Genomic DNA, 14,443 nt, shown 5'->3' on the forward strand with positions numbered 1-14,443 from the left:
CTCAATTTAACATTGATTCATCATCAATCAGACATTTGCTTATTGCGTGTAAATCATAACAAGAATTGTAACTCAATCGACGTTATGCAGTTATGGTACCAATAGTAATAGTAGCCTATAACTCAGAGATGTTTAAAGTGGCTAATGGACACATATAAAACCCCATTGAAGACTTAGTCACGTTTATTCTTTCATAAGATCGTGGCGGGATATCATGTTAGGTATATTTTTAACTGGTGTTATTTTTTTAAGTGTAATCGATTCAAAGAGAGTAAATAATATTTTATGTTTAATTCTAGCAGTGACTGCGATAGTATTTCTGGCTACAGCATCAGCAACTCTCGACGAGCCTATCTGTCCCAAACAAAACGAGGCTAATTGGGAAATAGATATTTTTTTGCCGCACCGAAAATGCGACAGATTCTATCAATGTACAAACGACGAACCGATAGAGATTTCGTGTCCGGAGGGCCTGTACTTCAGCACTATAAAGAATATATGCGATTGGAAAGATTTTGTCGAGTGTGGCGATAGGGTTCTGCCCGATGCGTTTAGTTTGGATAGCTCGGAATTATTCCTGGAATCAGAAGTGCCGCATCCTGTGGAGAACCCCGTAAGAAATGTTACACAAGAGGACTACACGTTTGCTCCGAAAGCCTCAAATACAGGATTCTTGAAAAACGGCTGCCCGACTGACAGTAACTTGGTTTGGTTGTTACCTCACGAAAGGTACTGTAATTGGTTTTACATATGTATTAACGGCGAGAAACATTTAAGACGATGTCCCTTCTGGTTACATTACAATAGACGTCTTAAGGTTAGTACATTTACATTTACTTATTTATTTAGTATAAATTTCCATAACTAAACGTTAAAATATTAAGTGATATTTAATCAAAAATTAAAAGGTTTTAAACCCGTGGTCTAAACGTCGATGTCCACTGCCAAAATACGTGTTCTAAGACATTTTTTTCTCTCTGATGCTTTTCAACTTAAAAAAAAAAACCTCCTAAAAAGAGATAGATATCGATATTATCACAACGGGATAGGATTTTTTGATATCACTACGAGATAGATTTTTTACACATGTAGACTGCACAAAGGTTAAATAATAAGATTTCATTGGATTCGTATTGTAAATAACAGGGTAATATGATATATAATGATTAATAAAATATGCAGTCGTAAAGGTTTTTATAATGGTTATTGTTTGTTAATATATTTTAATATTTTTCAACAGATGTGTGACTGGCCTCGGAATGCAGAATGCGCGCCAAACTGACAGTCGGGATAGATTGAGATGAAATGGGATATTACGATGTGTAAATTTTTGTCTGTTTTACATTATTTTTACAATTGTCTCAAATGTTGCGTTTATACAATAAATATATTTTAAATAAAAATTACACGACTTTAAGTAAATATCTAGTTTTTTGCGATAGTGTTATTCAAATATAGAAATTTAAAATAAAAGTTATGTTAAAGATCAGCTCTGAATCGGTTGATCGGTGAACTGCGGCTATACAACTAATTTAGCAGTTTACGGCTCATCGCGATGTATTATAACAAATGTGACCCGACGAGCCGCGTGCTACTTCACATTCGGAAGTTCACAATTGAAACGTAAATCATAACTGTATGCAGGTACAAATTGAGCTGAACTGTGAACCAGTTTATTGATCTGCTTCACACATGTGAATCGTGAGTTGTTCTTTAGTTGATTTACCGATGACTAGTTAAAGATAGATAAGAGTAAGGTTAAGATAATTGGAGAACTTTTATTATTTTTATCAAATACAAAGAAATATACATACTTTAAAGGTCAATAAACAGCAATATTTTATCTTTATTTTTAAAAACAAAAGATAATCTAATAAGACGTACAAATGCGATTAATGAAGGGGTATAAAACTGCATACAACCCTTATTGGATATCAGTTGAAAACTTGTGAGAAATCATGAAAGGTACGTCTAATATTAAATTAAAAAATAAAACTAGTACCTACTTTATGAGACATACATATTTAACAAATTTATTGTGCAATCTGTTAATTCAATCCTTTTTATTATTTATAAATCTTAAAACATGTTTTTATGAGAAATTATTGTATTTATTTTTTTAATTTTCAGTAATATCAGCCGTTTTGTTTGTTGCTGTCGCTTCAGCGGCAAGCGCCATAAATTTCTGCCCCAAAATACAAGAAGTTGACTGGGAAATCGAACTGCTATTGCCGCATTGGGAATGCAACAAGTTCTACCAATGTACCCATGGCAAACCTGTCGAGATGGTTTGCCCCAAGGGACTCTACTTCAGTATTATTAAGAATAAATGTGACTGGAGAGATCTAGTGAGATGTGGCGATAGAGTTGTTTTAGACGAATTTAAACCGGAAGTAACCGAGGAACCGGAAACCACAACTGTTACTGAAATAAATGAAAATGATAATATTACTGTTGTGGAAACAGAAAAACCTGAATCTCCAATCATTGAATTACTTCCTAATGGATGTCCAGTCGACCCTGATGTACACTGGTTGTTACCGAATGAGGAATTCTGTAATTTGTTCTACTACTGTGTAGATGGCGTGAAAGAGATCAGTCGCTGTCCATTCTGGTTACATTTTAATAGAGAATTACAGGTAATTATTAGACATAAGACAGTTATTATATAGTAAGTATGTAACCTGCACGTATCGGCGAAGATATTCACAGATTTGTATGAACAACCCGCACTGGGTCAGCATGGTCGGTTATGGCCTAGCTTAGAGTAGGTTCCGAGCCCCTCAGTGAGGACATATAGCGAGCGGATGACGATGATGATAATTGTAATATATTGTACGTAATATACTCAATATGCTTATTTGAGAAAAATTAAACAATTAAACTTTTTTTTCAGGTTTGTGATTGGCCGTGGGATTCCGGCTGTGTAGACATCTACAGAAATTAACGTAGAACTTCGCGGCTACGAGATATGCTACGCGTTTCTTCATGCTACGACAATTCTTTAATATTTTTGTTTCGTTTTGAATTTGTTTAAAGTATTTAATTATCTTTTTAAAATAATTTTAATTTATTTAATGATCGTGAAATAAAATTTGATTAAATTGAAAACCATTTTTATTTTTTCATTATAAAAATTCATGTTAGAAAAAAAAGCAGCAAATAAATAAAGCTGGTAACTACCGAACAATACCTTAAATAACATTAATACGAAAGACAATATAATACATTTTGTCTTGAATATTTTTAATTAGAGGAAAATAAATATAATTAAAAAAATATTGAGCTTAATCTATGATTCGGGATACATTAGTAAAGCTTTTAACTTTTATTTTATTTGTTAAGTATTATTTACATAAGTAAAACTTGTTTTTGTATTATTTTTATGTTAAGAATACATATAAAATGCTAGTTTAGATAAAAAATCTTAATTTTGAATGAAAACTTAAATAGTTTAGGAGTAATTGTAATTTCAAAAGTTATACTTAATTGGAGTACTTTGGCGGCAAATAAAAATTTCACAACGGAATGTACTAATTTTATTTTACCTCATTCTATCTAATTTTCACAACAATTTAATGGGTTTGTTTATATGAAAGAATTGTAGCAACAGTAGGTTCACCGAAATAAGAGATTATTTTGAAATAGGTTTACGAGCGATAGATTATTTGACTCTCTGGTTTAGAGAAGTGGATAGAAAGGCTGCGTAAAAAGACAGTATTTAATAGAAATTGATTATAGCTGGCGGAGTCATATCAATTTGAAAAGTACTGAATATGAAGCTTCCTAGTTAATTGTGAAACATGTCCTGCGAGACTTGTATCTTGTCCAGTTTGCCGATACATATACAACTCTGTCTACAACATATTTTGAGAGGTGTACGTTGTTAAATATTAGAGATTTGAATTAAGTTTTTATTAAAATTTCAACGTTAATTTAAGTTGAAATAAGATCTTGGATTTTCAGTATAAATGTAGTAACAAAAATTGTCATCGGAATTTAATCGTCGGCGAAATTATTTACTATACAAAAATCGTAAAACAAAACAATAAACATAAACAAAAACAGTTCGAAAGAGTATTGTTCTTTTTAACTAGTAACTAAATGTACTAGAAATTTCTATTGATTATAAAAAGTTCTATGTTGAATTTAATTAACAAAACATTTTTTCACACTCTGAATTCTATAACTGCTGTTTTACTCGTACACGTGACTGTACAGAATCAGGTTATGATTTACGTGTTTAAAGTATTTCCGATTATAAACGTGTTTCTGTTCTGTTCTTGTCGGTATACTTTCCTTCAGATAACGCTTTGGACAAATTTTACTAATATTATAAATGCGAATGTTTAGATGGATGGATGTTTGTTTGAAGGTATATTCGAAACAGCTCAATGGATCTTGATGAAATATGGCACGGATGTAGAACATAGTCTGGGAGAACACATAGGCTACTTATTAAGTTTTTATTAATTTTAGACAGCTAGTCTCATGTAAATTTTGTCAATGTGCCCATTGAACATACATAAACTTCGATATTAAAAGTAACTACAATGTTTTGATTGTAGAAAACATTTACCTACTGCCTTGACTACTCACAGCAAGTTTTAGAACGAGTATATTTTTAGATGGCTATCACTCTTCTTGTTGAGAATTAAAGATTAGAGCATTTGTTATCTTTTATTTTACTATGAACAATTACCTGTGTGAGAAATAAGGTCAATAACATCTCGTTTTAATCTATAATTTAGATCGGATTGATGATAATTTCTATTTTAATGCATAGAAATGAGTAATATATTTAGTATATAAATCAGTAGCATCTATTAAAGAATATCAATTCAAATTGAACAGTTGTGAGAAATAATGGGAGGTAAAAATTAATTGTTTATACAATTTATTAAAACAATTACGTTACAATTTTGTTAACGAATTTTGTATCTTTTTACAGTTTTATCGACTATCTTTTTCTTAGCGGCGGCAACCGTGGCTAATGGTTTTAATTTCTGTCCCAAAATACAAGAAATTGACTGGGAAATCGAACTGCTTCTACCGCACTGGGAATGCAACAAGTTTTACCAATGTACCCATGGCCAACCTGTCGAGATGATTTGCTCTAAGGGACTCTACTTCAGTATTATTAAAAATAGATGCGATTGGAGAGCCCTTGTGAGATGTGGTGATAGAGTTGTACTCGATAAACCAGACCGCGAAGAAGAGCTTGAAATACCAAAAACTACAGAATCACCAGAAAAAAATAACACGATTGTGGAGCCTCAGAAACCTGAATCACCAGAAATTGAATTATTGCCTAATGGATGTCCAGTCGACCCTGAAGTACACTGGTTAATACCGAATGAGAAGTTCTGCAATTTGTTCTACTATTGTGTGGAAGGCGAGAGAGAACTAAGACGATGTCCATTCTGGTTGCACTTTAATAGAAAGCTTCAGGTATGGATGTTTTTTTATGGATTAAAATTACTATGAGAACGTATTAAAAGAATTGTTTGTTAAAACAACATGTTCATGATCATTGAAAGCATTAATTTGTTGTTATTTAAATTGATTTGCTGGTAATGTAAGTGGAAAATACCGCAAGATTTTTTTTACAACTAATTATTTATCCCACAGGTATGTGATTGGCCGAAGAATTCTGGATGCATAGAGGTACTTGCTGAATAACTGCTAGTGAGCTGAGATGCAGTTAAGAAGTTTAACAAAATAAAATGTACTCATAATATTTAATCCTTTAAGTTTAAATACAATTAATATTGTTATTAATTAATTTATAATAAATCTATTTAAACCAATTCGTTTATTCATTACTTCTTTTATTAATTCGAAATGTAAAATATTTAGAAATAAAATATAACTGTCTAAAATTTCTTAAATAACTAACAATAATCTTGCTTTGTTTTGTTTTGGTTAAATAAAAATTATTAAAAAAAATCACGTAGTTCCCTTTTTTTTAAGTACCAACGATATCCAATTCAACGTTTCGATGTTGCGATGTATTGTATTTAAACACGATGAAAAATGAATGAATTTAATAAGTGCATTTGATTTACCTGTATTCATTACTTCTTTTCTTAGTAATTAGTTGATTAATGGTTAGGATTCTTCAATTTCTTCGCAAATTAAAAACTATGCACATATATATTGAAAAACTTCAGCGATATAACTGAATGTGACTTTATTTAATATAAAATGACAATTATTAATGACTAGCTTTTACCCGCGACTCCGTCCGCGCGGAATAAAAAAAATGCACACAAGATAAAAAAGTTCCTATGTCCGTCTCCTAATTCTAAGCTACCTCCCTATCAATTTTCAGCTAAATCAGTTCGACCGATCTTGAGTTATAAATAGTGTAACTAACACAACTTTCTTTTATATATATAGATGTGGGTAGGAACAAATATAATTAAACATAAACAAACTCGCATTACAAAAATGATGTTTTATATGGACGTTCTCACTACCAAATTTATTTAAATTTTTACCAAGTAATGATATTTTTAAAATATCTCATTACAAGAATAAATAGAACGGTCAAATTAAGCGAAATTATTGTAGTGAACATACAGCTAATTTGTACAGAGCTGAAAATTGATGGGAATGTTCAAAACACCAGTATATGTGAACTCTGAAACGACCCATTCATCTATTTCAAGGCAAAGATTACCCATTGTCACAAAAATATTTCTTTGCGTTTTCAGCGAAATTGTAAATTTTATCATAAAAAAACCTCAGACCGAGTTGTAAACTATAAAATAATCTATTAAAGAATCTCTGCGTGTTTAGTAAATTATTAAGTATTTCTGCTGATGGAATAAGATCTTTCCATAAAAACGTTAACCCATCCCTTTAGACCTTTAGGTTATGATTTAAGATCTTTTCTTAGCGTTTGGCTATGTACAGAAATGTCTACAAAATTTTAAGCTTCTATGTCCAGTTGTTTGTACTGTGCATTGATTTATGAGCCTTTTCAACCGTAATATGTCAGAGACGGTAGCATTTAGAATAAATAAATACATTTTGATTATTTTATCTATCTATCTATTCTATCTACAACTTGGTTTAAGGTAATTTTTTGATAAAGTTACCCATTTCGCCGATAAACGCAATAAACCTATCTTTGACTTTGTTTTTTTTTCCAAATGAATGAAATGGAATGAAGGTGTGACTTTTCAGGGTCTTCATATTGGTGACCCCAATATCCATCCCAATACCAATTTTTAGCTAATGGGCTAGGCCTAAAATGGTGAAGTTAGTAATGGTTTGAATAGTTTCATATATAAAAAAAACGCAGAAGAGTAAGCTAATACTAGTTGATCTTTAGGGTAAATCTAATTTATCAAAAAGAGATAACTATTGTATATTTTGGTTTAACTATTGTCATTTAAAACTACATACGACGTAATATATTTATTAATTTTAACAAGCTATGTACGAAAAGAAACTAAGGATGGTAGTTTTTAATAATTTTTGAAATGACATGTTAAGATACGTTATTGATCGTCCATTACACATGTCCATCCACAACAAATTAAGCTGAAATAAGCGGAGCGACGGCTGCCCAAAGATATTAGCAATCGCAGAAGCGTTTTCTACTTATAATCGACATAGGAGTGCACGCAAAGAAAAGCGATATGTATCCTGACTATGCGTAACTCTACCAAATCCACTTCCCCTTCCCATCCTTTCCTTATAAGAAAAACTAAAATTAGGCTTTCGGCACGCACACTCTTCAGACGAAACGCGGAATTGCGCCCACTTTACGTCTGCCTTCTTGTGGTCGTGGTATTTCCGGTAGTTACTAACTGTGCCTTTGACTCCGTTCATGCGGAATTAAAAAAAATAAGTAGCCTATGTGTTCTTCCAGACTATGATTTATGCCAAATTTCACCGAGATCCATGCAACCGTTCTGAAGATACCTTCTAACAAACATACATCTATACACCCGTCTAAACATTTGCATTTGTAGTATTAGTAAGAAGTGTGATATTATGTGTGCTGCACCATTGTTAGGTGTAAAATATAAAAAAAGAAGTGTGTCATATTATAATTTTAACGCGTCATCTAATCACACGAGCATCACCCTACTATCTAACACAAAGCAAAGATAATTGTCTGAACTCCAATGATTAACAATGTCATTAACATATAAAACTTTATCATCATTGTTAAACAATTAAACGATAACTTAAGTTTACACTTCTGAAGTGAAAATGACTAATAAATGGGGTATAAAAATGCATTCAACCCTTACACAGTATCTATTGCAATTGGAAACTTCCGAGTAAACATGCATTGTAAGTACAAAAAATAATTTTTAAAAATAATTTAATATTATCAAGTACAGTCTAACCTGGATAAGTGAGAAACCTTTTTAAGCGAGATTCATTGTCCGGTCCCAATGGATGACCGACATAAGCGAGATACTCGGGTTAGATAGAAACCTCTGTAAGCGAGAATTATATCGCAGTCCCTTGGACCAGTAGCCTTATGGTAAAAGATACGGATCTGATCAAGTGATTGAGTCCCAACAGTCGAATATTGTCGGCAATAAGATCCTGTTATAAACCTAGAACTAAGATGAAATGGTTAAAAATTAATTCCAAAATAACTGGTTATATTTTCATGATTAAATATTTTAGTTATTCTTGAAATAATTATAAAATAATGTAATTGATTTTTCAGTCATAACAGCAATTTTCATCATGGCGATTGCCGCAGCGGGAAATGGCTTAAACTTGTGTCCCAAAATACAAGAAGTCGATTGGAGCATAGAATTATTATTACCTCATTGGAAATGCAATAAATTTATTCAATGCACCCACGGAGAGCCAGTCGAGATGTCATGCCCAGATGGACTTTATTTCAGCGTTATCGAGGGAGTTTGTGATTGGAGGGAGAACGTCGATTGTGGATTTAGGATTGTACCTGATGAGACGAAACCTGATGAGGTGGAACCAATACAAAGTACTACTATTAAAGATGACAATATAACAGAAGGAACCATACAAACCGAACCTGATACAACTGTAGAAGATACAAGCATCCCAGAGGAAATCCAGACGGAAGTGCCTGATTTTCCAGTTATCGAATTTCTACCGAATGGATGTCCGGTTGATCCTGAGGTACATTGGTTGCTGCCTCATGAAACATTCTGCAATTTGTTCTACTATTGTGTCCAAGGTGAAAGAGAGGTCACAAGTTGTCCTTTCTGGCTACATTTCAACTGGGAACTGCAGGTATGATGACGTTTTCTGAAGTCATTTTATCATAACCTTAATACTTAGCCAATCAATGCCAATAACTTAACCCGTATTTTGTTATTTCCATTTTTTATTGAAGTGGCCACAGATATGACTGTTTATTTCTTTTTATCAAATATTTAATAGATCAATTTTTTCTCTTACAGTTGGAAATTGATAGAACTGATTTTGGTTCATTATGGAATCATGGTTTCGTTTGTTAAAGTGTGTTAATTTTTTTTTCAGATTTGCGACTGGCCAAGAAATGTGGAGTGCATCGAATTTAGAGAATAATGTATCACTATATAAACAATATTTATATCTTTTTACTTTGTTTGTATTTCATTGTTTAAATTAAATAAAATTAACTATAAATCAGTTTAGTATAGAGAAATCTATTTTTAATGTTTGTATTATATGTAATTTCGTTTTTATTAAATAAATATTTTTAAAGTAATGTGATTTTTATTATATCTTACTTCCACACAGAATCGTTAATTAGTCGTAAGGGTATCTTAAATATAATTAATTATCTGATTAAAGTAACTATTAAAAGATTGTAAGATGTCTCATGAAACATTCCCTAGAACATAGTAACTGAATCGTTAATTGTCATTTGCAGCTCTATGTATTTCTTTGTTCTAAATAAATGTAAAGAAACTGATCGAATAAAAGAAATGATTTTTTATACATAATAAGTAGTGTAAGAGGTATTTAAATTACACAAATAATTAATTAAATATTAATGTACAATGATAAATTTATATCTTGAAATAAGTAATAATTAATAGCTGTTGCCCGCGACTTTGTCGCAAAATTAAAAAAAAACGTTATATAGCCTATGTGTTCTTCTAGACTATGATTTACATTTGTGCCTAAATTCATCAAGATCTGTTGAGCCGTTCTGGAGATACCTTCAAACAAACATCCTCCAATCCATCGATCCAAACATTCGCGTTGATAATATAAGTAAGAAGTAAGATATGGATAAATGGATGGACGGTCGGAAGAACGGACGGACGGAAGGACGGACGGACGGACGGAAGGAAGGACGGACGGACGGACAGACGGACGGATGGATGGATGGAAGGATTGCGGTCCGGTCCGGTCCGATTCTCTTCTGTATCTGTACTCTGTTCTGTTTTCTGTTCTTTGTTCTATTCTCTGTTCTGTTTTTTGTTCTATTCTTTGTTCTGTTCTTTGTTCTGTTCTTTGTTTTGTTCTTTGTTCTGTTCTTTATTCTGTTCTTTGTTCTGTTCTCTGTTCTGTTCTGTTCTCTGTTCTGTTCTTTGTTCTGTTCTTTATTCTGTTCTTTGTTCTGTTCTTTGTTCTGTTCTTTATTCTGTTCTTTGTTCTGTTCTTTGTTCTGTTCTTTGTTCTGTTCTTTGTTCTGTTCTTTGTTCTGTTCTGTGTTCTGTTCTTTGTTCTGTTCTTTGTTCTGTTCTTTGTTCTGTTCTTTGTTCTGTTCTTTGTTCTGTGCTTTGTTCTGTTCTTTGTTCTGTCTTTGTTCTGTTCTTTGTTCTGTTCTTTGTTCTGTTCTTTGTTCTGTTCTTTGTTCTGTTCTTTGTTCTGTTCTTTGTTCTGTTCTTTGTTCTGTTCTTTGTTCTGTTCTTTGTTCTGTTCTTTGTTCTGTTCTTTGTTCTGTTCTTTGTTCTGTGCTTTGTTCTGTTCTTTGTTCTGTCTCTGTTCTGTTCTTTGTTCTGTTCTTTGTTCTGTGCTTTGTTCTGTTCTTTGTTCTGTCTTTGTTCTGTTCTTTGTTCTGTTCTTTGTTCTGTTCTTTATTTTGTTCTTTGTTCTGTTCTCTGTTCTGTTCTTTGTTCTGTTCTGTTCTTTGTACTGTTCTGTTCTTTATTCTGATCTCTGCTCTGTTCTCTGTTCTTTCCTTTTCATTGTTCTGTTTTGTTCTGTTCTGTTCTTTGTTCTATTTGCTGTTCTTTTCTTTGTGCTGTTCTCTGTTCCATTCTTTATTCTGTTATTTGTTCTGGTCTTCATTCTGTTCTCTGTTATGACCTTTGTTCTGTTCTTTATTCTGTTCTCTGTTCTGTTCTTTATTCTGTTCTCTGTTCTCGGTTCTGTTCTATTCTTTGTTCTGTTCTGCTCTGTTCTCTGTTCTGTTCGGTTCTCTGTTTTGTTGTTTTTTTGAAGATATCTCCGGAACTGCTCAACAGATGATGATATTTTGCACAGATGTAGAACATATTATGAAAGAATATATAAGTTACTAATATTTTTTTATTTCCGCGTGGAGGGAGTCGCGGGCGACAGCTAGATATTGATAAATTTACTTATCTTATATCGTCTGAATTTAGTTCTGTCGTTCATAAAGCTGTTATGTTTAGTTTTTTGACTACCTACAGACAAAAAAATATAAAATTATTTCTGTTTATTTTTAACCATTAATTTTAATTTTTCTTTAATACACAGGTAAAAAACAGAAATATAAATAGTATTAGTCATTACTTTTACAAATAACACTATTTTTAATTATAGTTGTATTGATAACGACTACATTTTTCTATTAACACAAAGATTGCATTAACTGAAATTGATTTAGGTTATGTTTCAATGTCAGAATTAATACAACATAAAATATATTATGAGTGAAACAAGTACAGAGCATGGAAGGTAAATTTTATTATTGTTATAATAAATTAATCGAATGCATTTCAACGGATTTTAATTAATTTGGTTATTTATTACAGTTCTCTTAATGTTAATTATTATACCAATAGTACAAGGTGCTGTTAATTATCAACAAAATTTAAACATATCTGAAACAAACTGGAAAATAGAATTGGTATTGGCGCACGAAAATTGTAACAAGTTTTACATATATTATGATGGAAAACCTTTAGAGGTGTTATGTCCTAAAGGTCTTTATTTTAATATAAAATATTTGCAATGTGATTGGAAACATAATGTGAATTGTGATGGACGTAGTACTCCAGAAAGTGATGATCCAAGTGATGATGTAATAACAAATAATGCAGAATCGGAAATTGATGATGTCGAAAATGAAGACATAGACGCTGACAGTGATAACGAAATTGTTAATACGGATTTGGATTTCTTCGAGAATGGATGTCCTATGAATCCATTGATACGTTGGTTGTTACCTCATGAGGAAAATTGTAATCAATACTACACTTGTTTTATGAGTATCAAAGTTAAAAGGCAATGCCCACCATTCCTGCATTTTAATAGAAAATATCAGGTTAGTGTAATGAGGTTGAATGCCGATGGCTATAAAGGTAGAGGAAGAAAAAAGAAAGTATGATTGGATTGTGTGCAAGAGGATATGCGTAAGAAGGGAATGAATTCAGATATGACGGCTGATAGATATGTAAGGAGGAGTAGTACATACATAAGGGCAGGTTGATGATGATCAGGTTAGTGTAAAACATAAAATCATAAAAAACGATTATTTTTACTTCAATAGGTGTTTATATTTATGTAAGTGCTGCTGTCAATAAAGTCTCTTTTTAACTATTTCTTCATCAAATTGTATGACAATGTCAGAAATTGTTTTTAAAAAGATTAAAAAATCGAATTAAACATGACCAATTTGACCAATTTTCAACGAAAGTGCCGCCTTAATACGTATTTAATATGTATATAATTTTTTTTTCTTATTCAGGTATGTGACTGGCCGAGAGCCGCCGGATGCGCTTTATGAAATACGAAAGAAAGAAAAACAGCTAGCAGATCATAGGATATTAGAAATCGTCATAATAAATCAGTTATTGTACTAATGAAACTGAAATAAAAATTACGACACTAATCATTAAAAAAATATATATTTTCTCACACCCATTCAACATTCAGTAAATTAAAAATTAAATTAAACTTTATCCTTGACATTCAGTGGTTATTGCTATTCTTAGACTCTTTGTACGCAATGCAACGTAAAGCTTCGAAACTAATGGTATTATACTCAGACATTGTACACGTTATAGATTGAGTGTCCCTGGTAAAGACACGAGTGTCTAGTTTCATCAGTATAATTGTACAGACAACTTGAAACACTATAATGTCGCGAGTATCGCATTGCGCGCGTTCCTTACACACAGAGTTGAATTGTCAACAAGAATAAGACATAGAACATATTTCAGGTATATCGAGTACATGTCAACTGTATAGATTTGTTCTGCCATTTTGAAAATCGCAGCGACTTTTAACACGATGATTTTTACAAACTGGTTGTGAGTGACTGGTTTTGTGCAACAAAATGTCGGCGACCCAGGCCAGTGTACGAAACTCTATGACACTGTATTGCGTATGTTGCTTAGCCACAAAACCCTCGGGTTTCGAAGATTTACGTTGCCTTGTGTCCAAGGGCCTTAGACCTCTTTATAAGAAGGAAATATGTGGCAGATTTTTTAAATTATATTGTGAACAGAAGGGGAAATAAAAATAAATGAGGCAAATATAAAATGGAAGGGGATTTGACCATTTTCAAAAACTGAGAAGTTATTATAAAATTATTTTTGTCTTAAAGTTTAGTTTCATTTACTGTCCCAAAGTATATTTTACCTTGATAAAAATTTTTTCATAAGTGTTTTTAAAATTTTTTAACAAACAATATCAATAAATGTATATTGTTATCTTGTTATATTAATACTAGCTTTGCCTGCGACTTCATCTTCGACTCTCACTCGTGGAGTAAACAATGACTCGTGCTAATGGAGGTCTCCAACTAACCCGAGTTTCTCGCTAATGGAGTAAATAATGACTCTCGCTCACGGAGTAAACTAAATATTAGTAAGGGTAACAGTAAAATATACAAAACAAAACATTCACAAAACCTCACATATTCCAAAACAACATTTCATCCACTATTGTTATTTAGGGATTATTATTAAGGGAGCTTAAGGGTAAATTTTTACAGAAATTGAATTTAATATTTATTTATATCAAATTAGCAGCCTTAAAAAGAAGTTTCAACCTTCTTACTGTGAAAATTACGATACTTTCATACAAATTACCACCCCCACCTCTTACAACCCTTTTTTAGCCTTAAAAAGTAGCCTATGTTCTTTCTGAGGCTCTAGACTAAACTATCTGTGTACCAAATTTCATTTAAATCGGTTCAGTGGACCATAGTAGGCAAAACTTCCATACCAACTTTCACCCCCACTTTCAAACCCCTTACAACCCCTTTTTCGCGTTCAAATGTAGCCTA

At 32.0% G+C, this 14,443-nt stretch overlaps 5 protein-coding genes across 5 annotated transcripts; all 5 read left to right on the forward strand.

Annotated features, from left to right (window-relative positions):
• Positions 1-191: 191 nt before the first annotated feature.
• Positions 192-1,680, forward strand: LOC123722153 (peritrophin-1-like). The gene is made up of 3 exons (XM_045683009.1): positions 192-221; positions 300-817; positions 1,645-1,680. The coding sequence occupies exons 1-3, from the start codon at positions 215-217 to the stop codon at positions 1,678-1,680; spliced, it is 561 nt and encodes a 186-aa protein (XP_045538965.1). The 5' UTR covers positions 192-214.
• Positions 1,681-1,958: 278 nt separating this feature from the next.
• On the forward strand, positions 1,959-2,947 carry LOC106713933 (peritrophin-1-like). Its single transcript, XM_045683010.1, has 3 exons — positions 1,959-1,965; positions 2,131-2,639; positions 2,897-2,947. The coding sequence occupies exons 1-3, from the start codon at positions 1,959-1,961 to the stop codon at positions 2,945-2,947; spliced, it is 567 nt and encodes a 188-aa protein (XP_045538966.1).
• A 2,159-nt stretch (positions 2,948-5,106) lies between these two features.
• Positions 5,107-5,682, forward strand: LOC123722154 (endochitinase-like). Its single transcript, XM_045683011.1, has 2 exons — positions 5,107-5,451; positions 5,632-5,682. Exons 1-2 carry the CDS (start codon positions 5,107-5,109, stop codon positions 5,680-5,682), a joined length of 396 nt encoding a protein of 131 aa, XP_045538967.1.
• A 3,028-nt stretch (positions 5,683-8,710) lies between these two features.
• LOC106717384 (peritrophin-1-like) lies at positions 8,711-9,555 on the forward strand. Its single transcript, XM_014511246.2, has 2 exons — positions 8,711-9,258; positions 9,508-9,555. Exons 1-2 carry the CDS (start codon positions 8,725-8,727, stop codon positions 9,553-9,555), a joined length of 582 nt encoding a protein of 193 aa, XP_014366732.2. The 5' UTR covers positions 8,711-8,724.
• Positions 9,556-11,806: 2,251 nt separating this feature from the next.
• On the forward strand, positions 11,807-12,990 carry LOC106719116 (peritrophin-1). The gene is made up of 3 exons (XM_014513375.2): positions 11,807-11,886; positions 11,964-12,475; positions 12,899-12,990. The coding sequence occupies exons 1-3, from the start codon at positions 11,880-11,882 to the stop codon at positions 12,935-12,937; spliced, it is 558 nt and encodes a 185-aa protein (XP_014368861.2). The 5' UTR covers positions 11,807-11,879; the 3' UTR covers positions 12,938-12,990.
• The last annotated feature ends 1,453 nt before the right edge of the window (positions 12,991-14,443 follow it).

Source organism: Papilio machaon, chromosome 20 (genome assembly GCF_912999745.1).
Source record: "Papilio machaon chromosome 20, ilPapMach1.1, whole genome shotgun sequence".
Lineage (NCBI taxonomy): Eukaryota > Metazoa > Arthropoda > Insecta > Lepidoptera > Papilionidae > Papilio > Papilio machaon.

Excerpts from the sequence above, each read along its gene's own strand:
- LOC106719116 (XM_014513375.2), top strand. Across the intron at positions 12,476-12,898 it reads ATTTTAATAGAAAATATCAG|GTATGTGACTGGCCGAGAGC; the intron begins GTTAGTGTAATG and ends TTTCTTATTCAG.
- LOC106713933 (XM_045683010.1), top strand. Across the intron at positions 2,640-2,896 it reads ATTTTAATAGAGAATTACAG|GTTTGTGATTGGCCGTGGGA; the intron begins GTAATTATTAGA and ends CTTTTTTTTCAG.
- LOC123722153 (XM_045683009.1), top strand. Across the intron at positions 818-1,644 it reads ATTACAATAGACGTCTTAAG|GTACAAATTGAGCTGAACTG; the intron begins GTTAGTACATTT and ends AACTGTATGCAG.
- LOC123722154 (XM_045683011.1), top strand. The coding sequence starts at position 5,107 with ATGATTTGCTCTAAGGGACTCTACTTCAGTATTATTAAAAATAGATGC. Across the intron at positions 5,452-5,631 it reads ACTTTAATAGAAAGCTTCAG|GTATGTGATTGGCCGAAGAA; the intron begins GTATGGATGTTT and ends TTTATCCCACAG.
- LOC106717384 (XM_014511246.2), top strand. The coding sequence starts at position 8,725 with ATGGCGATTGCCGCAGCGGGAAATGGCTTAAACTTGTGTCCCAAAATA. Across the intron at positions 9,259-9,507 it reads ATTTCAACTGGGAACTGCAG|ATTTGCGACTGGCCAAGAAA; the intron begins GTATGATGACGT and ends TTTTTTTTTCAG.